Source organism: Rhinoraja longicauda, chromosome 6 (genome assembly GCF_053455715.1).
Source record: "Rhinoraja longicauda isolate Sanriku21f chromosome 6, sRhiLon1.1, whole genome shotgun sequence".
NCBI classification, from domain to species: Eukaryota; Metazoa; Chordata; class Chondrichthyes; order Rajiformes; family Arhynchobatidae; genus Rhinoraja; species Rhinoraja longicauda.
This window is the reverse complement of record NC_135958.1, coordinates 16,110,411-16,137,052: the sequence shown is the minus strand read 5'-3', so window position 1 is coordinate 16,137,052 and position 26,642 is coordinate 16,110,411. Positions and strand designations below refer to the sequence as shown.

The 26,642-nt window shown below is 41.3% G+C and overlaps 1 protein-coding gene across 7 annotated transcripts in view; it reads right to left on the bottom strand.

Annotated features, from left to right (window-relative positions):
- The window catches only part of ndrg4 (NDRG family member 4), a 111,213-nt gene extending 86,206 nt beyond the window's left edge, over positions 1 to 25,007 (bottom strand). Inside the window, exons 1-2 of one of the 7 annotated variants that reach the window (XM_078400551.1) lie at positions 24,906 to 25,007; positions 1,814 to 1,902 (exon numbers count right to left, since the gene is read on the bottom strand). In XM_078400551.1, coding sequence (XP_078256677.1) covers positions 1,814 to 1,879 — 66 coding nt within the window. In that variant the 5' untranslated portion in view covers positions 1,880 to 1,902; positions 24,906 to 25,007. Of the gene's footprint in view, positions 1 to 1,813; positions 1,903 to 2,014; positions 2,162 to 24,041; positions 24,094 to 24,547; positions 24,879 to 24,905 lie in introns of those variants that run through there. The other 6 variants (XM_078400552.1, XM_078400556.1, XM_078400553.1 and 3 more) reach the window with 6 other exon arrangements.
- Positions 25,008 to 26,642: the final 1,635 nt, after the last annotated feature.

The following is a 26,642-nucleotide window of genomic DNA, read 5'->3' as shown; positions in this document are numbered from 1 at the left end:
CAATTAGAGTTACTAGGTGATGAGGAAGTAGTTTAGGGGGGGAGAGAACAAAGACATTTAATGCAACTACCCCTACACCATCCTTCAGAAACTGCAAAACCTGGAAGAAACTAGGAATTAGCACAGCAATTTCCTGAACCAATTGTGCACTCCGTAATTCTGCTCGTACTGCATTCTTGGCACAGAAGCACAAGACTCTCAGGGCCAATATTCCTCATAGATAGACAGAGCAGCAACATTGCCATTCCAAATTTATTTTGCATGATTATAATCACAAAAGTTATCTTTTGGCGAGGGTCATAACACATTGACCGAACATTACATCAAAGCCTTTGACTTTAGCAACCGCATGTGCTGAGGAAAATATTCTTTGCAAGGAACAAGGAGCTGCCTTAATCTTTGTGATTAAAAAAACATGCTATTTATATTTTGTAAAGGAATGTGTGGGAGAGGATATTGAACATCTCAGGACCAAAGGACAAAGAACAGCTTGAGCTTGGCTGTTAAATGCTTACTGCTTCATCCGAGCCTCTCAGTAAGATTATCTTCGTGGATTCAATTGCATATTCTTGGTAAAATTACTCATGTTCCAGCTGAAGACTCTTGTGATTTTGAGTACCGTACTGAGAAAAATGAAAAAGTAACCCGCAGTAAAATAAATGCTTGGAAAAATCACATTTAAAGCATGCATAATTTCTACATTTCCTGATTAAATTTTGTGTTGCCATCACCCCACACTAATATGTCCTGTCACCCAGTCAGGGGCTCCAGCCAAAAACAATTACAATTTAAAAAACAGGCTATTTGTTCCATTGCCTGTGCGGGGGTACTAATGTTTGTCTTTAAATTACAAATGTTCATACTAATCTCCCTCCTCATGGCCTTGATCCAGACATCTCAGATACAAGACAGTACTGCACTGAACAAGACACAAAAGCAGAAAGTGAAAGTTGAAAAAGAGAAATCAGTTAAATAATTAGAGTCAGACTAGATGCAAAGAAAAATGCATTTGGTTCTGGGAGAGAAGTGATTAGATGTTTGAGGCATTATTGCAGGAATTCTCCATAGGAATCTCAGGTCTTTGGCTGAAGTATCTTGAGCTGTTTCTTAGATCTTTCCTCTGCCATTCAGTCAAATGGAGCCATACACTGGCAGTTCAAGGGAATTCAGCTCCACACTGATTTTGTCTGATAATAAAGCAGTCCATGTTAGCACAGAACACAAACTAAATAACATGCAGATGTGTTGACAAGTGGCAGGTAACATTTCCACCACAGAATCGCAAGGCCAGGATTAATCCAACATTGCCCTAGAAAGTAGCAAAACGTCTGAGTGTTTGAAAGGCAAAACCAGAGGTTTATTAAGTCACAATATAAAAGGGATTGTTGTTACATACAGGACAGAATAACAAGATAGGCCTAAAATAGGTTTTAGTAAACCAGTTCAATTTTTACAATATTTTTTAAAAGCTGACACCAGCATTTCATTTCTTGACTCTCCTTTAACAAACAGAATTAAAATTCTCAAGTTCACCAGTACAGCAGACTGGAGCTGCATTGATGGAAACTAGGGCAAAGCTAAAACAAGCTTTCTTAAAAGAACTGGTCAGACATATGTGGACATGCATTAATTAGAATGGAAAGGAATTATAATTAAGGAACAGACATGCTTTGTAAAGCTCTGGGGAAAGAATTTCAATATCATAATTCAGTTACTGATAAGACATACAAGCACTTACATCTCTCAGAAGAGCGACTCACGTTAGGGTTACTGGGACATTTGTTTTTAAAAATCATTTCGTACAATGACTCACCATTGACATCTGCTCCCGCAGCAGAGGCTTTTCCTCTGTCATTCGGATCTCTTGCATGCCAGCCATTTCCAATCGGTGCCAGTCAAATCCTGCAACAACAGAGCAACATTTCCAGACATCAACTGGGATACTTGCTGATTATTTAGCAAGACATCTTCCTTTCTGAAAGTCAGCAAAGATTCAGATCTCCGCAAGACTAACCCTTTAAAATGTGGTGCTTGCCCATGCTTCCCACTTCAGTGTGGATTGCAGAATCCTGCTGAATCCCCAAGGAGATAAGGGAAGCTGGGGAACAGTTCCTCCTCGACTCCAATTCCAGAGTGTCTGCCCAGTTAACCAGTAGGTGGAACCTGCAGTGTGTTACTGTGACAGGGCGGCCAGACTGATACACTGTCCAAAGCTTAAAGGGGAAATCATTCAGAGTTGCAGCAACCAATATTTAAAGGGGAGGTCAATTGATATTCAGGTCATTACATTTAAAATACTAAAAGATAAATCACACTGATATACAACGTGTTTCATTTACAAGACAAGTTCATTCATACTGCCTGTTTGATTTTAATCGAAAATCTAAATATATTCCATTCCTCTATTTTAAAGATAAACACAAAATAGCTTACATCAAATTATTCCAAATTGGTGACCTGCTTCAGAAGGTTAGCAGCCATGATGTGGAATATGGATATTTGACTTTGCACCAATGTGGATCCATAATACCAAAGATATTTTTAAGAGATGAAAGCAGAGCCTATTTCTATGCCTGCAGACACTGTTTATGGTTTTAAGTCAAGATATATTTGGAACTAGACCAAGTGGACCCATTGGGCCCGTTCCTCGTAGGGTTTCCATGGTGACTTGGGAAAATCGTGTTTTTTCTTTTAAATAAACAGCTTTTTTTAGGAGCCATGGGTGGGCGAGGGGGGGACATGGAAGGGGAGGCAGGGAAGGGGAGAGGGTGGCACTCACCTCGGCCCCGTGGCGCCAGCGGTGCAGCCAGAGTGAGCCGTGGACCCAAAGCCTCTCCTGTATTGGTCTAGCGTCCTCACCCCCCCCACTAACCTAATCAATCCCCCTTTTCTCCCCCACCTCTCCTCCACCCCACTCCCCCCTACTCCTCTCCCCCCACCCCATCCCCTCACCCCCACCCCCAATGACCCCCTCTCCTCCACACTCATCCCCTACCAACATCAATGGGCCCCAACTGCAGAGGCGCGGAGCCATTGGGGAACCGTCGGCCATCCCCGGGGCTCGGCCCAGCACACTCCCACCCACCCCCTCCACTGCCCCCTCCCGTCCCCCCCACCACCCATCCCATCCCCTCTCAACATCAACGGGCCCGAATGAAGGGTTCACCATACATACAGGGGAAGTAAAACTCTGAGAAATGAATTCAATGTAAATAAATACCAAGCTGTTCTGTTTTCAATTGATGGACTTAACCATACCTGAAGTGCAATAACAAGGAAACTGTCTGTCTGTCTGTCTATCTATCTATCTCTCTCATCTTGTATGTGTATATATTTGTATGTATGTTCCTAGAATACAGCCAAAACGGTACACAATAGCGCAACAGTTTTAGGCCCACCTTACTCACCGTTCGCCTGCGGTGTGCAGCAGCAAGTTTTGTTCAAATTGTTGTTATATTTTAAAAGTTATTCACTTTTTAAACTTTAATAAATCGCTCCCACTTGCCGTGCCCGTCAGCCACACCTGCGCAGTAATACCTCCGTGTTCGACGTCACTATGGGAATCCAACAGGTCATAAATGAGATTACTATCTCCTCCAACACCCATTTCAACCAATGGCGTCGCCAACAACTCCAACAACAATGGCGGCTGGGCCGGGGTAGAAACATAGAAAATAGGTGCAGGAGTAGGCCATTCGGCCCTTCGAGCCAGCACCACCATTCAATATGATCATGGCTGATCATCCAGCTCAGTAACCTGTACCTGCCTTCTCTCCATACCCCCTGATCCCTTTAGCAAAAAGGGCCAAATCTAACTCCTTCTTAAATATAGCCAATGAACTGGCCTCAACTACCTTCTGTGGCAGAGAATTCCACAGACTCACCACTCTCTGTGTGAAGAAATGTTTTCTCATCTCGGTCCTAAAAGACTTCCCCCTTATCCTTAAGCTGTGACCCCTGGTTCTGGACTCCCCCAACATCGGGAACAATCTTCCCGCATCTAGCCTCTCCAACCCCTTAAGAATTTTATATGTTTCTATAAGATCCCCCCTCAGTCTTCTAAATTCCAGCAAGTACAAGCCTAGTCTATCCAGTCTTTCTTCATATGAAAGTCCCGCCATCCCAGGGATCAATCTAGTGAACCTTCTCTGTAATCCCTCTAAGGCAAGAACGTCTTTCCTCAGATTAGGAGCCCAAAACTGCACACAATACTCCAGGTGCGGTCTCACCAAGAGTGGCTCCCTCTCCCCTTTCCTCCCCCCCCCCCCCCCCCCGCCCCGGGGAAGACTCCAAGCAGGAGGAAGATGGTCGTCGTCCCTGTTGTCTCATCGTTCCCCTCAGTCTCCTCCAGTGCCCACTTCAACCGACGGCGTCGTTGACGACTCCAAAACAATGGCGGCCACTCTCCTTCTCGTCACGCTGCCTGCAGGGAAGTGCAATCCCTGTTCCCGCATGGCTCCAGCGCCCTGGACCATAACTGGACTACAATCCCCAGCGGGCAGCGCAGCACACACACACGCACACCTCCAGGGTAATAATAATGATAATAATAATAATAATAATACTTAAACTATAATAATGTAAGAATATAAAATGTTATATTGTATATCTATTAATATATATTAATCTCTTGCAGGGGAGGGGGATGTGGGGGGTCTGACTGATTTTTGGGGAGGGTGGAGACCAATGCAGGAGGGGTTTGGAGCCGATTGGGGATGTGGTTCAAATGCAAGGGTTATTTAAATATAAACTGGGATCTTGCTGTGCATTGCAGGGGAGGGGGATGTGGGGGGTCTGACTGATTCTGTGGGAGGAGGAGTCTGGAAATAATTTAACCAGCCGCCACACAGCCCGCTCCGCCTGCTGCTCAGTTACTACTTTAGTAACTACGAGACCCAACGGGTCGTCTAATCTATTATTATATAACTAAAAGTCTCATCTTATATGTATATATGTATGTTATGTTCCCGAAATACTGCCAAAACAGTACACGATAGCGCAACAATTTTAGGGGCACCATTCGCCTGCGGTGTGCAGTATCGTTTCGTTATATTTTAAAAGTAATTCAATTTATAAACTTTAATAAACTTTACACTGTGAATGGGACAAGTTTCAACGTGGCAGTCACGCCTGCGCAGTGCGCTCCCACTTGCCGGGCCCATCAACTGTGCCTGCACGGTTGGGGGAGGGTTGCCCGGCCCGGTATCCGCGCATGCGCAGTTGGGGGAGATTTGTCGGGCCCGGCAGCTGTACGCCCAGAAGGAATGAAGAGACAGAATTTGAAATAACTGAACGTCTCTTGCGTCACAACAGGAACCCAATGGATCCACGGGTCGTCTAGTACCAAACACACCATCGGTAGACCTTTTTCTTCCAGTGACTTGGAAGGATTTAATGAGCGTGGGCTGGGAAGAGAACAAGTAATTCACATTAAGGTGGCAAAGCAGTGGAGGAGTTTGTGTGTCACTAAATTATATGGGAGCAAATTTTTTTACACCTTAGCAATTGCATCAATGTGCTGCTGACGAACTGATGATGTGCGAACCGTTACCATAGGAACAGATAACTTTCACTGGCCTGAAAGTGATCTTCAAAATTGAGCTTACGTCTTTACTCATTTTGCGAATGTGCCTCTCAGAACTCTGATCAAATTTGATTCCTCACAATTTAGAGGTTTAAAGATGTCCTGAGTTAACCCAAATTTCCATCTCTGGCCTACTTAAATGGAAAAACATATTGGCGTTTCAACTGTAACAGACTGCAAGAGGTTAGGATGCAGGCACTTCAATCACTAGTCCAGACGATACAAACAACATGAGTAAAGCAACATCAAACAAGACAAGGAGACAAGTAATGCAGACCCAGTAATGCAGATATAATGCCTACAGATAGGTTGATGAGATTCAAATTAAAGAGGACTAGAGTTGGAGCTGAAGGGGGAGTGGGGAGGGAGGGGGAGGGGAGGGGGAGTGGGGGGGAGTGGGAGTGGGGGGGAGGGGGAGTGGGGGGGAGGGGGAGTGAGGGAGGGAGAGTGGGAGGGGGAGTTGGAGGGGGAGTGGGGGGCGGGGGAGGGGAGGGTGCTGCATCAATGCAGGAGAGGCAACCCTAGGGGCAAGAGGGGGAGGGAGAGGGGAGAGGGAGGGAGGGGAAGGAGGGGGGAGGAGAGGGTGCTGCACCAATGCAGGAATGGTTTGGGCCCAAAGGGTTCTTCCTAGCAGTGAATACCTTGCCCACGCCTCCTTTCTCCTGACTTGAGCCTCAATTTATCTTTCCATCAAGGCTTCCCAGCTGCCTTGTCCTTCACACCAATGGGATCATGCATGACTTGAACTCTCTCCACATTTGTTGAAGCATCCAGATGTTTTCAGATGTTCCCTTGCCTGCAAACGACCTACTCCAATCAACTTTGGAAAGTTCCCATCTAATATTAAATGTTGGCCTTGTCCAATTCAGAACTTTAACTTGTGGGCACACCTGTCCATATCCATAACTACTTTAAAGCTAATAAAAGAATCACCGCTGGTTCCAATAGGCTCACCCACTGACATCTTTGCAGTCGGAAAACTTGGATATATTACCCTTTACCTCCAAGTCATTCACGCAGATTGTGAAAGCAGAGAACCAAGAAGTGATCCACAGTACACTGCATCCCACTGGCGACTGCGTGTTAATCTGAACACTATGGCATTTACTCCTATCTTTTTTATTCCATTAACCATTCTCTAATCCTTCTAATACGTTATCATTCAACACGCACATTTGTACGGCATTGTTATCAGATTCCTCAAAAGGTTCCATATGAATAGATAAATGCAATTCCATCTTTTGTAAAAATCATTTCAACTCTGTCAAAACATATTAAGAACATGACGACAATTTACTCAAACGTCATAACTACAATTCCTGTGTTTTACCAACTCCAGATCCACCGCTGATTTTCCGGCAACCAATGGTCTGGTGCTCCTTCTAATTCAGACAAAATTATGAGAGCGCACTTGAAATCCCTCCCAGAAGTCGCCCCGAAAATGTGGCATCTAGACCGGCTGACGCGATCTATCTCGACCTCATTGGGATTTTCACACTGATCGGCGGGTCGAATTTGCCCGTTGCTGCTTGGGTTCTGGAATTGCGAACTGTGAACTGGCCAGACCCGGCAGATCCATTCTCATAATCGACCTCGGTGAAGAATTGGTGGGTCGAATCTGCCCCCTGCGGCCAAGGCTCTGGAATTGCAGTCCGACCGAAGACGGCAGATCCGTTCCCATAGCCGACTTCCGCGGCCAATATCTCGGTTAGCCTCGGCGAACTGTTCTGGTTCTGTTGGAATCCTCTCAGAAGCCATGACCTCTGTCGGTCCGGCAAAACAGAAAATCCAGAAAGACTCAGGAACTAAGGATGCCGGAAAACAGTACTGGACCTGTAACACAAGTTAACTATTTTCTTTCTTTCTCCTTTGTCGGGCAGAGATGTTGCATATCCAATCTGCTGTGATTGTCCCAAAATCTATGAAAATTGGGGAAGATTATTACCAATGCATCAACAGCCACCTCTTTAAACACACCAGGTCAGTCTGCTTTTAATCTCCTTAATTTCTTTAGTTTGTTCCCTTTAGTGAAATTGTTGCATTACCCTCTGTGTCATTCATTTCGTGGTTCCCCATTATTTCTATTTATTCAGTAAAGACAAAGACACTTTTGCTTTGTCTCAACCATAATTTTAAATCTCCATTTTAATTTCTCCTGAATTTTCCTCTAAGTTTTCGTACTTATCGTGCTTCTCTTTCCCTTTTAACATAGTTGTAAAGCGTTTAACATTTTTTAATATTTCATGTTCATTTACTTTCATGCTATATCACCACCCACTTTCAATTATTCATCTGCAGACAATTAAATCATTTTCTAAATCATCATACTTGCTCCACTTCATTTTAGGTCTCTTTCAAACTAAAACTCTCCGCACCCTTTGTAGAAGGCCACAGGTGGATCACCTGTCTTGCCACCTCCCAGATTTCTCACTGAAGGATAGACTTGTTAGAATGACAAAATAATCCTTTATATTATTTGCTGACAAACCCAAAGATAAAAAATCTAATTATCCTAGCCAATTTGCCTCTCAGAAACTATGTAAATAGCTTTATTTACTTCTAAGACTTTAAAGTTATTATAATAAACTGCACTACTACAACCATTTTCTAGAAGGATCTCTCACTTCAAATTAAATAATTAACTATGAAAGGGTAATTCATTATGTTCAATTATCTACCAAATAAAAACCCAGAGAACGAGGTGGATCAGACAGGAAGCGCCGCGGCCCCTGCGCCTGCCTGCCCGCTTGCCCGGGGTCTCGACCATGCCGACTGCTCCTGGCACCTGCTACCCAGTACAGTCGCTGGGCCGGGAGCCGGGAGACAGGTGCCGCTGGGCTTGGAGCCACTGGGCTGGGAACTCGCTGGGCCGAGCCGGACGGCCATCTTGTATATTCTCTACCACCGAGCCAGTGAGAGACTATGCGAGAGCCCGGGCTTGCCGGGCGCTACTAGGCCGGGCCGAGAAAGACTCGGAGAGAAGGAAGTTGAAGGGCAAGCTCGAGAACTGACCTCAATAACTTTATTGAGCAAAAGTTTCAGAACTTGAGAGCAAAATGCCATCAAAAAAAGCAGAGGATATGGAGATCAAAAAATCTCTAAACTTCATGTTGGAGGAGATAAGCAAAGTGGTTGATCAACAAGCAAACTTAATTGAATTAATGGATGCGGTGTGACAGCTATCCTAATAAAAGAGAAAAATAAGAGGATTGATGACTTGGAACGAAGAGTTGATGATATGGAACAATATTCACGAATAGACGATTTGATCATCAGTGGATTAGAAACCACACACTAAACCTATTCCAGGGTAACGGCTGGAGACAAAGACGGTGAGGATTCCCCGCAAAGTGAGTTGTACTCATTGAAAAAACAGGTCATTTAATTTTTTGACGGCAAAGACATGGCTATCCAAAGAAATAACATTGTGGCGTGTCACATTATTCCTCGGAAGAATACCAAAGTGAAGCCAGCAATCATAATTCGGTTTGTGAATATAAAATACAAAACCAAACTATTGAAGCAGGCCAGAAAGCTGAAGGGAACTGACATGTACTTGAATGAACACCTTACTAAGAAAAACGCAGATATTGCCAGAAGCGCACGCATCTTGAAAAAACAAAATAAGGTACAGGCAACATGGACGAGGAATTGTAAAGTATGGATAAAACTGAACGGAACACCAGAAGAAGCAAAAGTGATTACACGTTCAGATGACTACACGTTCTGATGACAGAGGACAGATTGGAAGACATTGAATTCGTATCAAGTGGATTAACACTAAAGGAATTTTACCAACGAATGGATGAAAGCACTGGACAGTGATTATCTATTTCCGTTTGGAAACACTGAAGATGACGAGTTTATAGACAATAATTCAAATGATGTGGAAAGTTTGCACAACGTACATAAATGTGAACAATTAAGCTTTAAAGACTTTCAACTATACAGAGCATAAACTGTATGACATTGAGAATGGAATTGACCCAGAGAACCATTTCTACAACAACATCAACAACAACTGTGAGTGCTACCCAGAAGATCGGTTCAACTGTAATGTGAATCTGCAAGGAGTATTATCATTAATACACCTCAACAGTAGAAGCCTCTGCACCAATTTTGAAAAAAATCAAAGAATATTTGAGACAATTTGATAAGAGGTTCAACGTAATTGCGATATCTGAGACTTGGCTTAGTGGAGACCAAGATGTTGATGTTGAACTGGAGGGATATGAGATGTTTTCTGTAAATAAGACCAACAAAAGAGGAGGGGGAGTTGCCCTGTATGTTGATAAAGACCTCAAATGCAAAGTTGAAGGCAGCATGACAACAACCATAGACAATATAATGGAATGTATATCTATTGAAATCGATGTGGAAAAAGCCAAAAATATAATCTTAAGTTGTGTATATAGAACACAAATATCAGACATTGATCAATTTAAGGATAAGGTAGCTGAAATGTATAAGATAAATGAAAATAAGGTGGTATTTATATGTGGTGATTTCAATATCGATTTGTTAAACATAAATGGTCACACAAAGACACAAGATTTTATTAACACAATGTTCAGCATTAGCCTATATCCCATGATTATAAAACCAAGTAGAATAACAAGAGACAGTGCAACATTGATAGATAACATATTTACAAATGTAATTGATAGAGAACTGATGGGTGGATTGCTTATAAATGATATAAGTGACCACCTACCAGTCTTTGCCATTCTGCAGAAGGACCTTAGATTCAAAGCTGATACTAATGCACGTAAACTGGTATGACACAGAACACAGGAAGTCATCAATGCATTTAAGGAAGATTAACGAAACAAGACTGGAAAGACGTTTATGTTGATGAACTAGACAAAGCCTACAATGCATTCTTCGCTATATTAACAGGACTCTATGAAAAAAAATTGCCCATTAAAAAAATCTAGAGGGAAGCATAAATATGTCGATAAACCATGGATCACAAAGGGGCTGCAGAATGCATTCACGAAGAAAAATGTACTCTACAGGAAATTCCTAAAATGTAGAATAAAGGAAAATGAAAATAAAAGAGTAGGAATAAACGGGTCCTTTTCGGAATGGCAGGCAGTGACTAGTGGGGTACCGCAAGGCTCAGTGCTGGGACCCCAGTTATTTACAGTGTATATTAATGATTTGGACGAGGGAATTGAATGCAACATCTCTAAGTTTGCGGATGACACGAAGCTGGGTGGCAGTGTTAGCTGCGAGGAGGATGCTAGGAGGCTGCAGAGTGACTTGGATAGATTAGGCGAGTGGGCAAATGCATGGCAGATGCAATATAATGTGGATAAATGTGAGGTTAGCCACTTTGGCGGCAAGAACAGGAAAGCAGAGTTTTACCTGAATGGTGACCGATTGGGAGAAGGGGAGATGCAACGTGACCTGGGTGTCATGGTGCACCAGTCATTGAAAGAAAGCATGCAGGTGCAGCAGGCAGTGAAGAAAGCGAATGGTATGTTGGCATTCATAGCAAGAGGATTTGAGTTTAGGAGCAGGGAGGTTCTGCTGCAGTTGTACAGGGCCTTGGTGAGACCGCACCTGGAGTATTGTGTGCAGTTTTGGTCTCCTAACCTGAGGAAAGACGTTCTTGCCTTAGAGGGAGTACAGAGAAGGTTCACCAGATTGATCCCTGGGATGGCGGGACTTTCATATGAGGAAAGACTGGATAGACTGGGCTTGTACTCGCTGGAATTTAGAAGACTGAAGGGGGATCTTATAGAAACATATAAAATTCTTAAGGGGTTGGAGAGGCTAGATGCGGGAAGATTGTTCCCGATGTTGGGGGAGTCCAGAACCAGGGGTCACAGCTTAAGGATAAGGGGGAAGTCTTTTAGGACCGAGATGAGAAAACATTTCTTCACACAGAGAGTGGTGAGTCTGTGGAATTCTCTGCCACAGAAGGTAGTTGAGGCCAGTTCATTGGCTATATTTAAGAGGGAGTTAGATGTGGCCCTTTTTGCTAAAGGGATCAGGGGGTATGGAGAGAAGGCAGGTACAGGCTACTGAGCTGGATGATCAGCCATGATCATATTGAATGGCGGTGCAGGCTCGAAGGGCCGAATGGCCTACCCCTGCACCTATTTTCTATGATTCTATGTTTCTATGTTTCTAAATACAAGAGATATAAAAATAAATTGATAAGCATTATGAGATGTAACAAGAAGGAGTACTATAGCAAATTGTTGGAAAAAAATAGAAGTAATATTCAGGGAACATGGAAAGTGATCAACAGCATAATTAAAACAGGTATTGGAAAAGCAGATTACCCGAGCTACTTTGTTAAAAATCATAATAACTATAAATATCATAAAAGAGGTTGCTGATTAATTTAATGGCTACTTTGTAAAAGTTGGGCCTACCTTAGCAAATGAGATTACTAAACCGAGTAGCAAGGAAGGTCTACAATATGAGAGCTCTGATAAAAAATGTTCACTCCATGTTTCTCAGTGGAGTACATGAAAATGAAGTCATTGATATTGTTAATACAGAAACACAAAGTCTACTGACTACAATTCCATTGATATGACACTAGTCAAAAATATTATTGAATGTATAGCAAAACCGTTGACACATATATGTAATCAATCCTTCCTCACAGGCACATTTCCAAACAAAATGAAAATAGCGAAAGTCATTCCTATTTACAAGAATGGAGACAGACGTTTATTTTCAAATTACAGACCGATATCTCTGCTTCCCCAATTCTCAAAAATATTAGAAAATTATTTGTACAAAGACTTAAAAACTTTAATGATAAACATAACATACTAAGTAACCACCAGTATGGATTTTGAGCTAAGCAGTCTACCTCACTAGCGCTAATGGTAGAGAATATTTCAACTGCAATTGATAATAAAGAATATATTGTGGGAGTATTTATAGATCTCAAAAAAGCGTTCAATACCATTGATCATAGTTTACTGATATGTAATGATATAAAGCTAGAAAGATATGGTATTAGAGGAGTAACATACTTTGTCAGGATTGTAACAGCCAGTCCTACTAATCAATCTGGTTGACAAGCTACGTTGAAAACAGATATCAGTATGTTCAAATAAATAATTTTGTTCAGAACTTATGAAGGTTACCTGCCTGAAGAAGGGTCTCGACCCGAAACGTCACCCATTCCTTCTCTCCTGAGATGCTGCCTGACCTGCTGAGTTACTCCAGCATTTTGTGAAATAAATACCTTCGATTTGTACCAGCATCTGCAGTTATTTTCTTACACTAAGGTTACCTGAGAGGTTCCGCAAGGCTCGGTGCTGGGTCCAAAGCTCTTTTTACTCTATATAAATGATATTTGTAAGGTGTCGAAATTGTTAAATTTAGTTATATTTGTGGATGAAACAAATTAATTTTGTTCAGGGAAAAACTTGAAGCAACTTTTGGACACAAAGGGGAATTGGAAACCATAAAGAAATGGTTTGATACCAATAAATTGTCATTAAATCTAAGTAAAACAAAATTTGTGTTTGGAAATCGTAAAATAAATTCTGAGGTAACACTTATGATTAATGATGTAGAAATTGAAAGAGTGTATGAAAATAAATTCTTGGGAGTGATAATAGATCTTAAACTGTTGGAAACCTCACATAAAACATATCAAATCAAAACTGTCTAAATCCATTGCAATACTGCACAAAACTAAGGACATCTTGAATCAAAATTCACTATTTACTTTATATTACTCACTCATTGTTCGATACATTACACATTACATATTGTGTGGAAGTATGGGGAAACACTGACAAAACTAGCACTAATTCAATCTTTACACTGCAAAAAAGAGCCATAAGAATTGTCAATAAGGCCGGTTATAATGACCCAACCAACCCATTATTTATGAAATAATATGCCCTAAAATTTATGGACCTAGTAGACTTTAATACTCTACAAATAACATTTAGAGCAAAAGAAAGAACACTTCCTGACTGTATCCAAGGTTTGTTTTCAGTGAGGGAGAGCAGGTATCCACTCAGGGGAAATTATATGTTTGAAAAAAAGACGGTAAGGACTAATCTGAAAAATAGATGTGTGACTGTTAAAGGGATCAATTTATGGAATAGTTGCAGCAATGAATTAAAAGAGTGTAGTAATATGTGTAAATTCAAGAAAATGTTCAAAAATATTATATTTGAAAGATACAAAATATGTGATCAGCACTGAGAAATGACTGACATAACAGAAATGATGTTTCGATTATATTTGTGTTTCTTTCTATGACTTATGATGTTCTGTTTTTCTATTATATTTTGTTTTATTGTTTTGTTTCACTGCTATTTTGGCTAGTTAGGCTAATGCTTTGTTTATTAAGGGGAGACACAATAAGCTTTGGCTTCTACCCACACCTTTTTTTTTTGATCAGAGAATATCATTTGTGATTATATTGTTTAATTTTTTGATATAATGATTTCGTACTATTTAACTTTCACAACTGTATGGTCAATCTGTTGTATTGTATTGACCGGAAAAATAAATAAATAAATTCATAAATCAAAATGAATGAAAATCTACCAAATAGCTAACTTCTTGGTTTTCCCAGGAAAATGTCCCAAATGTATCCTGCAAACAACTTTTGTTAATTAATCCAGGAGTGATGGTGGAGGCAGATACAAAGAGCGGTCCAAGAGGCTTTTCATTAGGCAAATGGATATACAGGGAATTTCATTTCATATATACAGCGCGGAAACAGGCCTTTTCGGCCCACCAAGTCCGCGCCGCCCAGCGATCCCCGCACACTAACACTATTAACACTATCCTACACACACTAGGGACAATTTTTACATTTACCCAGTCAATTAACCTACATACCTGTACGTCTTTGGAGTGTGGGAGGAAACCGAAGATCTCGGAGAAAACCCACGCAGGTCACGGGGAGAACGTACAAACTCCTTACAGTACAGCACCCGTAGTCAGGATCGAACCCGAGTCTCCGGCGCTGCATTCGCTGTAAAGCAGCAACTCTACCGCTGCGCTACCGTGCCGCCCCTGGATAAGGATCATATGGAGGGATAAGGATCATATGCAGGCAGATGAGATTAGTTTACCTTGGCAATATGTTTGGCACGACATTGTGGGCCAAAGGGCCTGTTCCTGTACTGTATTTTGCTATATTCTATGCTTGCCTGGTTTATTCAAATATTTGAGTTCTTCATGACTATTTTTGTATTACTTTTGCTCCCAATTCTCCAGATTTCTAAATTACTTCTCTGTACAGTAGCACTGCTCTAGTCCTGGGATCTGTAACTACCATTGATGCGCTTTGTTGTCCCTGGTTATTAGATCCCCACACAGAGTGATTCTACCTCTTATTTTTAGCCACAATCATTTTCACATTCATGCGCCATATGTTCACGGTCAAGTTCAATATATATTTAACACTATGGCGATCGAACAGGTGTTTCAACATGTGGAAGTGTGCGCTTGACATGCAGGATCAGCTATGATCTTGTTGAATAATGGAACAAATTCAAGGGATCTCACTTTCAACAGTTCTTTCTATTTCCTATCTTGTGTTCATATATATCAAAATCTACAAGACCTACAGTTTCTTTTTGCTTATTGTCCACTTATTTTTTGTCCACTTATTTTTTGTCTAGCACAAAAGGCAAGTGTAATTTATTCTAACACTCCATTGACTTGTGGATACTGGAAAGATTTTGTGTAGTTGCCTAGCAGCTGCGGCTCACCTGCAGTCCGTCTGGCTTTTGTGTTTTATGTTGTTTTTTTGTCTTGATTGTAGTGTTTAGATGTGATGTATTTTTTGTGGTTGTGTACTATGTGGGGGGGGACTGTAAAATTGTGTCTTCCGAACGGAGAAGCGACCTTTTTCTGGGTCGTGTCTCCGTTCACGCTGCGGCCTACCATCAGCCAAACACCTGGAGCTGGCGGCCTCCACCTGGGACCACCTGGGCTCTGGTTCGCAGAGCCCGCGGACCAGACTGTACTTACCATCTGCGGAGCTGGCTGCCTTCGGAGGCTGTGGTGGCGCTGCAGGAGCGGCTGCGACTCACCTTCGGAGGCTTCGGCCGCGATCCACGTGGACGTCGGAAGCTCCCAGGCCCTGCCCCGGGTGGGTGCAGATTTCAGGAGCTCCGGCAGTGGCAGCGTCTTCGCCCGCCCCAAGTAATAGGCCCGCGGGATTTTTCTCTGCCCGGCGGGGGCTTCAATGTCGGGAGCCACGACCGCCCCGACGTGCAGCGGCGGCATCTTTGCCCGCCCCGGATTGCGGGGCTTCGGTCGGCCCGCTACGGACCTTTCACCGTCCGGCGTGGCCTGGAACGTGGCAACTTCAACAACCTGACCGCGGGAGAAGACGGCAGGGGAGGAGAAAATACATTCTGGCCTTCCATCACAGTGAGGAGGTGACTGGAAGAGACTCACTGTGATGGATGTTTCTTTTTTTTTCTTGTTTTGTGTGTGAAATTGTTTATTTTTATTGCTCTATTGCTGGACTGTGGGTGACCTTTCATTTCACTGCACATCTTGTATGTGTATGTGACAAATAAACTTGACTTGACTAGTTACCTTGCAAAAATAAAACCCAGTTTTTGACCTGCTCTGACAATCATATTGTCATGTTGTTAGTCCATATATGCTTCTGGGCACTGATGACCCAGGATGTTGACAATGGGAGAATTAATAAATTCCAGTAACAAGTAGAAATGATTAGAATCTCTTCTGTGGGGGGTGGTCACAGTGCAGCAGATATAATACTGCCTCCTAATAGCTTCAGCCTGACATTCTCCAAGAGTTGAGAATGGAACTAAGCAATCAGTGAACTAGTCTCATGTACTAGGGGCATAATTTTAAAGTGATATGGGAGAAAATTTAAAGTAGACTAGACCAAGTGGACCCATTGGGCTCAAACCTCTCCTGCATTCGAACATCTGACGGAAGGAAAGATATTGCTGAAGCATCTAAAAAAAATGTTTTTTCCACCAGTAATGTTGTTAAATCTGGATGCTTGGCTTCCAGCCATCATCCTTAATGTTAAGGAAGGCTTCTCTGAGTGGAAAACCTTTCCTCCAAATTCCACAGACATCAATTTTATTGGTCTGCTTGATATGAAACTTGATATAAAACCCAGTTTTAAAGCATTAAATTAATACTGTTTTAATGTCAAAGGCTACCATTTTCACCTTAGGAATTTAGCTAATTTATTTATGCTTGGATCAACAGTCAGGCAGGGAATGAAGTAGACACAAGGAACTGCAGTTGCCGGTTTAAAAAAAAATAAAAAAATGCTGGAGTAACTCAGAGGTAGGGACCCTTCCTCAGACGCTGAAAATGTTTCGATCAGGAATGTCATCCATCTGTGTTCTCCAGAGATGCTGCCTTACCCAGAGGTAATCCAGGACTTTGTGTCTTTTTATAAAAACAAGTAGGCTTGGCGAAACACAAGATATGCGATTGGGATGAATGGCAACGTTGCATTTGTAGTGATGTTTATTTGAGGGAGATAATGGAAGGGATGGAGGATGTTTGTCCGGAGTAGAAGTTTAATCTGTTCATTATTGGCCATGACCCGAATATACTCAGGGGTGGCAATGAACGGGTTAAACTTGTCCCGATGTACTAAATAAAAGGTTCCGTGAAATCCGGATTCCCCGAAGCACCTTACAGCCAAGGTAGCATTTTTCTGAAGAATAGTCATGCTTTATTGGAAAAGGCAGAAATCAATTTGCACATTGCTAGATTCAATCTAGATAAAAGGAATAGTTTAGGTATTGGTAGAGAAATAAATGTAGGCTAGGGATAACTGATGTTTTTCTTCCTATAGTTCTATGAGATATTTTGCAACCACTGGAGAGAGAAAATTCTGATTCAGAATAGTTTACTGTAATATACACCAGGGAGCAATAAAATTCCTTGTTCACATCAAACTCAGAGTAAACAGTATATGATAGAAACAAGAATAAACATAAATGCAAAACAGCAGAATGGGATAAAAGATTGTAGTGCAATTTGAAATGGTGTAAAAAGAAACTAAAGTACAATTTAACAGATTAATCCAGTGAGGTAGAATTAGGAGCAAGAATACACGGCAGCACCTTTGTGAATGAGGTGTGAAAGGTGATTGGTTCACGAGTCTGTTCACTGTGGGGAAGGTGTTGTTCTTAAGTCGGATGTCTGTGCTTTCAGCTCCAGTATATTTTCCCAGATGGTGAGAGAGATGGAGAGAAAAGGGAGCAGCCAAGATGCAGGCATCCTTGGTTTATTGTTACGGTCGTATGTATCAAAATTCCCTGAAAGAAATTGTTTGAGTATTACCTAGGCAAGTCATACCATACACAACTACATCGAGGCATACAAGAGAGAAAAGAAAACAGAATGCAGAATATAGCATTACAGCTATAGAGAAAATGCAAAGGAGAAAAGTACAAGGGACACAAAATGCGGTATATTGGGAGATCAGGAACTTATCTTTGCATACGAAAGGTTCATTCAAGAGACAGATAACAAAGAAGCTGTTCTTGTGAAATTCCTTTTTTGCATACAGTACAGTAATAATCTTACTATACATAGGCATAATCATACTCAAGTACAAGAATAGATTACACTGAGGTAGTACACATAAGTTGCCATGTTTCCAGACCATCATGTACCCTTAAAGTTCAAAGTTGTTAAAAATAGTCTTAACTTGGCCATAAAGGCCCATTATCCTGGCAATGGCACTGGGTTGGGTATGATGCAGTTGTCAACACATTCCTTGATGAAACCAGTGATGACTGAGCTATTCTCATTCAGGCTGGATGAAATGGTCTTGAATATGTTCTAATCCACAAACTCAAACCAGCCCTAAAGTAGATGCTTTGCTTCCTCAGCCTCTGCAGTATTACTCTCTTCATTGGTGCCTAACACTTCAATCTGCCTGTAAGCCAGCAGGAACAGTAGCAACAAATGATCAAACTGGCCAAAAAGAAAGTGAGAGATGGAGCTATAGAAGTGCTTGATGGTCGTGTAGCAGAAGTCCAGAATTCTAACATCCTCTGTGGGATAGTATACATGATGATGGTACTTGGGGAGGGCATTCCTGAAGTTTGTTTGATTGAACTCACTGGTGATTATGGATAAGACGCGAAATTTTGATGATACAAGAAAGTTGATGACCAAGTATACTTCGACCAGTGCTACTTTGGTATTGTTTGCAGTACAGTCAATGCCAAGGTAATATTTCATGATCAAGTATTCCAGATCAGGAAAGTTAAATTGAGCCAAGACTGTCACACAAGTGCATCACAAAGTATGGATCAAAAAGCAGATGCTGCAACCGATCCCCTTGCCCAAGAATGCTACACAATAATACGATAAATGTTGAAACCCTCAGGTTTTTGGGTCTGGAGAGTTATGGGTGAGCCATATTTAAATGAAACAAAAACACAGCAAACCTTAATCTCCATTTGAAACAGCAGACTTGCTCTAAGCTCTTCAAGTCTGTTCTCAAGTGATAGAACCATTGTTCATCTGGCACATCCACAGCCCCACATTCCTCCAGTACTGTAATCTTGTAAGCCTAGATTTTTGAAAACAATACTTGAATATAACTTAAACCCAATGGCCAACCAAAGAACAGTTTAAGATTCCATAAATGCCACTACTAAGCAGTTCAGGGCTAGATACAAAAGTTAAATATAGGCTAGAATCACTATGGTATTGGCTCATTCCTATGCCACTATAATAGTCTCTATATTAAATTCTCACACTGCAATCACATAATGCATTAAACACCAAGCAAAAATCCCTCTGCATGGCCAAGGGCCTAAATTATATTTACATTTCCAATCCCACACGAATAATCCTGATGATCTCCTATGCCAGATGTAGAATCAAAGAGATATAGCATGTAACTAGAGTCTGAGCCCATTGAGCTCATGCCATTAAGTACCCATTAGTATCCTTATCCTACCCCAAGCTATTTTACTCTCCCTAAACTCAGCTCAACCTTTACAAAGTTATATAGTTTCAACTGAATATCATCAGTTACAGCAGCTGATTGGAAGGTAAACCAGACACTATTCCAGCAGTGGATTCTTGGTGCCAACTTTTTAGAATTTTGATTCTTTTTGTACTGTGGATTTGTTGCCAGTTTATGCCCATACAGTCATCTGATGGGGTGGAAAGACAAACTCACCTTGCGACTTACCCTCTACTCCAAAATGTAAATTATTGTAGAATTCACTTTTGAGATATTTCAATGCTACAAGGCAACAGAAACAAGCATGTTATTTTACCTCAGCATCTGGGCATCAATTGAACCCTTGATCCCACGCTTGAAAAGCAACTTAAGTGTACTGCACCACCACAGCAAATGCCAAAGAAATATTATTTAAATCTTTGGTGGATTCAGACAAACTAATGAATTTAAAAGCAATTTTAGAAGACATAGCAGTGGTCTTGCTCCTCAGAGTAAGCATCATGTCGGATTTATTTTCCTCCTAATTACACCCATATTTGTTCTGGGTATGCCCTGAAGAGAGTTTCCACCCCAGGCAAGAAAGGAAAATTACACTCGAGCTTTTCGCACTCGCATTGGTATTTGTTTATTTTTGTCATCTCTATACTGAGATACAGGGGGGGAAAAAAATTGGTTTTGTGTCCTATCTAGGCAGATCATACCATACATGAATACAACAGGTAGTGTAAAAGAGAAAATAAACAATGTTACAGCTACAGAGAATATGCAGATGCAAAAGAAAATGTGCAAGGGTTGCCACTAGGAAGATTGAGAATACATTCTGAGGATATGAGGTGCATTCACGTGTCTGATAATAGTGGAGAAGAATCTGTTATTGAATCTGGTGGCACGTGCTTTTAAGCTTTTCTATCTTCTTCCCAACAGGACAGGAGAGAAGAAAATAAATTATGTGAATGGAACTTAATAATGTAGGCTTCGTTCTCAGGACAAAGTGAAGTTTAGATGGAGCCTCCCTCCATACACAACTGCAGGGCGAATCACAGCATGGGTACAAAATAATTTAAAGACATTGAATTCTAAATGCGATTAGGAACTGGTGTTAAATGTTCTAACTTTCTCCTTATCCTGCAATCCTCATACAGAATTAATTCCCCTTTGTGAACAGTATAATGGTGTGAATACAAACTTAACCAGAAACTGAAAACACTCAGTCCAATTATATATTTTAACAACAGATTTTAAGATGATTTTTCAAGGCAATAGTTTAAATATCAGAATTTAAATGGAAATTGTAATTATTGGAGCTTTGCATTATTGTTTAGTGTTTAGAAAAGCGCTATACAAATGTAATGCATTATTATTGTCTCCCATATCACCAAGACCACTTGAATAGGCTTAAAATGACCTGTTAAAAAATTACCAACATCCACTATTCAGTGTTCACAATTTCAATTTGTTGATTTATTGCAGCTTTGTTTGGTTCTCTCTGCTAGACTCAAACGGTCAGAAGATCAGGGTGCTAGCCCATATTTAGACCCTTAATTGATATATTTTTTAAATAACCTGGCCATCATCATATAGCTGCTTTCTGTGCACGAATTAGCGGTTATGCTGCTCACAGTTCAGCAATATCCACTCTTCAAAAAATACTTAAATGGCTGTAAAGCACATTGAGTGTTCTGACTTGGAATACTTAGATTCAAGCATTTCAATTAAAAAATTATCACCAAATCCCTCTTTATTTTACTTTCCCTTCTTGTATTCTCATTTCAGAATGTTTCACAATCATACTTGTTGAACCATTTTCCTTTGGTAGTTTGGTCTCACCTCGTTCTCTGGCTATATTTCTCCCTTCAGCACTTGCTATCAATCTCGAAAGGAATCCCTCTCCATGCACACTCTGTGCTGCATCTGTCAACATTGCTCTCTATCCTCTCTCCAAACTGTCATTCTTCCAAACATAGCCTCCTCAGGCGATACTTGACACAAAACATTCACCGGAGCATATTATTCCTCAAACGTTCTGCTATTTATACATTCTCGCCTCCCTACCTCTGCACCATTTGAATGATCCAAATGGATATTTCTGAACTGCCCTGTTGTCATCAACAAAACAGACAAATTTACACATTCATCCCATCTCTAAGCATATTTTAGAAAAGGAACTTAAACAGGAATTGTACCTTTTAAGCAAAATCAGAGGGAAAGTAACAAAATTATACCAGAGATCCCCGTCTATTTCCAACAGTGGTCATTTGCCAAACCACACATTTCAACTCCATTATCACTCATTGTGAGCAATCTTTCTTTCCATCCTTAAAGAATTAAAAATGGAATCATGAATTTGTCTAATATTTAACATTTCAACCACTTCTACAGCCTACGTACATCTTACTGTCAACCTCTGTATGTATGCATAAGAAAAGGAATAGTCATGCTTTTGCAGAGTGAGCGTGTGTCATTCCAACATTTTCCAGCAGTAAATCACTTCCATTTGATGCTGTAATATCACTGACATATACAGCACAGAGGAAGCTACTGACCTATTTTGTCCATGTTTGCCACAATAGAACTATTGAGTCTGAACCAACTTTCTATCGTCTCAGCCTGTGGTCTTCTGAGTTACAGCACATCATGTGACTATCTAGGTACTTAAAAAAATATATATTGGGGATTTCAATCTCAATCCATTCCATTCATGTAGCCAAATCTAGACATTCTGCATTCTTTGCATGCAAAGGTTTTTCTCAATGCACTTATTTTTTTGTCACTCAAGTTGAAATTGAATATCTTTTAAAATAAACAAAATTCTCACGGCGCCTAACAGAGTGGGTGCAGAGCCATTGTTTCTTTTTACCAGGAGCATATGGAATCACGAGCCCACTATCAAAGGGTCAAAATTGGCAGTTGAGCGACAAAAAGTAACCTCTTCGCCTCGAGCAGCATTTCTCAACCGGGGTTCCCTGGAACCCTAGGGCTCCGCGAGAGGTCGTTTGGGGTTCCAAGAGAAATAGTGATAAATAGGCTAATCATATGTAAATGCACTTTTGAGTCATTTTTGTGTTTTGCATTGTCAATAAAAATGTACATTATTTTTTGCTTAAACCAGTTATCAAAAATATATATTATATTTGCCTTATGAACTTTAAATTTATGAAAGAGATTAATAAAAATAGATAATAATTTTTATGTAGGGGTTCCCCGAGACATGAAAATTATTTCAAGGGTTCCGCAAGGGTAAAAAGGTTGAGAATCACTGGCCTAGAGGGTAGAAAATCATTGTTATTCTCTTCCCAAAAGGTCAGTAGAGACTCAAATCACTGAATGCATTCACAATAGAAATCGATAGTTCAAGGGAAACTGGTTTCTACAGGAAACCAGTGCAGCTGTGATCTTTCTGAATGAAAGGACAAACATGATGGACTAAATAACCTATTTCTCTTTCTATGTACCCATAACCATAAATGTATGGCCTTGGACATAGAACTATTTTTCCTTAGCAAAATAGAAAAATAAAATCATAATTTTATATGCTGCAATTAAATTTTCCCTCTGCTCCAAAGAAAACAGTCAATCTTTCCTCATAACCAGCCCTGACAATGATTTTTTTGTGATTCTCCCTATAGCTCCCAGGAACTACCATCCTTCCTATATTGTGATGGGCAAAATTGTATACAATACACTCCCTGGGGTCTAAAAATGTTTTAAACAGTTCTAATATGATCCAACTCTTATAGTCTATGTTTTGGCTATCAAGGAAAGCATCTCATGCTTAAACATAGCTTCTATCTACCCTGCTGCATTCAGGAATCTACTTTTCTCACTATCCAACTAGTTATTTTTTTATGTTTGGACCTTGCTTGACATCCCCAAATGAATTACTACACATTTTGCTGGATTGCTCATCAGACTATTCCATTAACAACTTCCTGCAGTCACTAACATTCTCCCTTTACTGTTAAAAATGTTTGATAGTGCGTGAGAAAGGCACTTTAGAAAAAACACCAACAAGTTACTTAATTTTGCTCCAGACATTGGTCAAAATCATTAATAAATAACACAAAAAGCAAGAGGTTGCAGCATTCCACTTTCTATTCTCCAAAGTGCCCATCAACTATTAAACTTTGCCCTTGGCCAAATTATCATTTTCTCCTTGAACTTTTACTTTTCTGATCATTGCATCACGAGTGGCTTTCAAACAAATTTCTCAATATCATCCAGACTACGCCTGATCAACTCTCCTCTTGCCTCCTAATCAGGATTCAATTAGCCATCCATGAGTTTCCCTAAAACGAATTCGTTTTATTGCTTTCAGATCGCTTCTTGAAAATGTACCATAACTAAAAAGTATTGTTTCACAACAAAAGGGGTTACTGTTTAATGATTGCACGCATTAAAAAAAACCCTCTGGATGTCTAATCAAAATCTCCCCTACCACCACCATCAAAATTAGCAGAACATAATGAATCACAACATTGCTTTCCTTATCATTCCCATCCCTCACCCCACCTTCTAGTGGCGATTCCTCGCTGGGGTGTAGGTACATATACCCTGCTGATATTCAAAGCACTCGTTGTATTTTCTGTTATTTATTATGACTACACGAGGACTAGCTGTCGCCTTTAGTTTGTCAATGCCAGAAATGTTCAGCGGGGCTATGTTAACACGGAGAAAACGTGTCAAACCACACGGTTGACTCCAATCTTGTTTACCACCATCAACCACGTCCCCGCCGTTCATCCACAGCCCCGGACAGTAGGACAAGCCGCAGGCATCCACCGCTCCCATTGGACGCGGTACTTGGACCGCAGTTACACCGCCCTTACACCTCGGACAAAATCTTTGCAAAGCTGCTAAATATATATACACACACACAATGGCATGTCCACCGCCTTCAACTTGGCGGTTGATTCGATTACTTCTCCAAAAACGGATTCAAAAACAAAATTAGGATTTAGAATATGAAAACACATAACTGAAGGTTTACACAAAGTTACCGAAATGTTGAGATTTACCCTCCGTTGCAGCTCATCAGACCGACAGGTCGATTTGATGAACCTGTAGCAATTAACCGGTTAATCATCAAAGCCGTGCACAGAACCATACTCTCCCGCGTCCCTCTACCTCGGCCCCGTGGGAACTTCTGCTCACTTCGCTCCGACTTGTCCCGGTCGGGGGTCGCGGCTGGTGGGCACCGCTGGCGCCAGCGGACGAAGACTACCCTGCCCCGAGCGTGCGGCACCTCTGCTCGGCTCTGCTCTGCTCCGCGCTCCCGGGAACGGTCGAGAAATAGGGGGCGAGCAGGAGGTGCACAGACGATGGTTGGTCACTGGCCCGAGCGATCGCCCTGCGTCAGTAACCCGGGATACTCACAAGACAATTCAGCAAGCGGCCAGTCAGCCTTACAGCATCACTAGCAGTGATGCTTCCTTGCCTGTCTCCAAGAGTTACCCAGCATCCCTACTTACAGCCACACCATTCAAGGACAATCAGGCACTGAAGTGGTTAAGGGGCGGCAGGGAGATATTTATTAGTTCGACTACAAATTGCTGGCATGTCTGCTATGCTCAGAAACGTGTGACAAATACAGATCCATCAGAGTGGTTTGCAGTCCATGTAAACTAATGGCATTGATTATCTGGAGAAAGCTCGAGGGCCGTCTTATGTAACAATAACCGAGGTAAAAAGGCTCGGTCTGTTTTGGGTAAGCTCTATTATTTTTTCCTTTATCCATTGTTCCGACAACGCCTGCATTTACTGCTGATCCTCTTCGAACAGAACACAATTAAGAGTCAAACACATTGATGGATCTGGAGTCACAGATGGGTAAAGATAGCAGATTTCGTCTCCTGAAGGACAAGAGTGACCAGATGGATTTTTAGGACAGTGATAAGTTGGTCACTGGTTAACCATTTAATGGACTAGTATTGTTTAGAGCTGTCACATCTTCGCCTCTGAAGTGGAACAATGATACTGACACATTCCTTAGTCTCTATGTTTATTATCTCTGCCAACTGTGGTCTCCTGCCTTGGCTGACACAACGCACACACCATCTGACCTCCAAGTCAGCTGATACAAAAGTCAAGATATTTGCATGTCGTTATCATGACTCATCTCATGACATCCCTCCTTTACCAGAATTAAACTTTAATATGTGTTCTTTCTAATATACTTTCCAATTAAATTCTTACGTGGCATATTTGCACTTCTTTGCGTTTTCATTTGGTTTCCAATAACTCACAAAACAAATGCATTACAACCACAAACCAAATGCATTACAACTGTCTTTTTTTTCCACAATTAAACAATTGTTCACCCTTAAAAATTATTATGTTGGCTTTATTAGCCAAATACACCATGGCCTATGAAATACTAACTAAATACTTGTATAAATACAACACAATTTTTTTTCCTTAATATAAAAATGTCACATTAATCTGTATAATTACTAAGCAAAACTATAACCTATCACACAAAATCATGGTATCACTTGGGGACCCTCCTTTCAGGTTTTGGTCTGCCAGCTGGTGCATGAGCATCAGAGCTTGTTGAATCTGCCAAGGTGTTGTCATCCAGACGCCGTCTCTGCTCACCACCTGCATTGCAGCGTGCTGCCTCTGGAACTCCGGTCACCACCTCAGGGATGTCGTCTGGCCACTCTGAATCGGTAGCTCTCGGTAGACTTTGGTCGAGTGTCTCTCGACATGTGTTTTTTGACACTCAATACATTCCTCTTGTAGATAACACCTTCTGGAGACTTGACTGTCACCCTGCTGCCGCTCCTCAATACAACATTGCATGGCTGGCAATGGTAAGGAATGTCTATCTTACTGCCATCATCTCACCTCACAAGCATTATTTCTGAGTGCCTGGCTCCTCGTTTCAAGTCAACATACCATTTTGCCACACCTTTCTTTTTGGCATCACGGTCTCTCAGCTCCTGGTCTTCCGTGATCTCTCGCACTTCTGGCATTTTAGTGTGAATTTTCTTTCCAAACAAGGCTTCCGCTGGGCTTTTCCCTGTCGTTGAGTGAGTGGTCGCCCGATATACAGCTACGTATGCTAGCAGTGCCTCCTTCTAGTTTTTCCCTTCGACATGGCCGATTCGT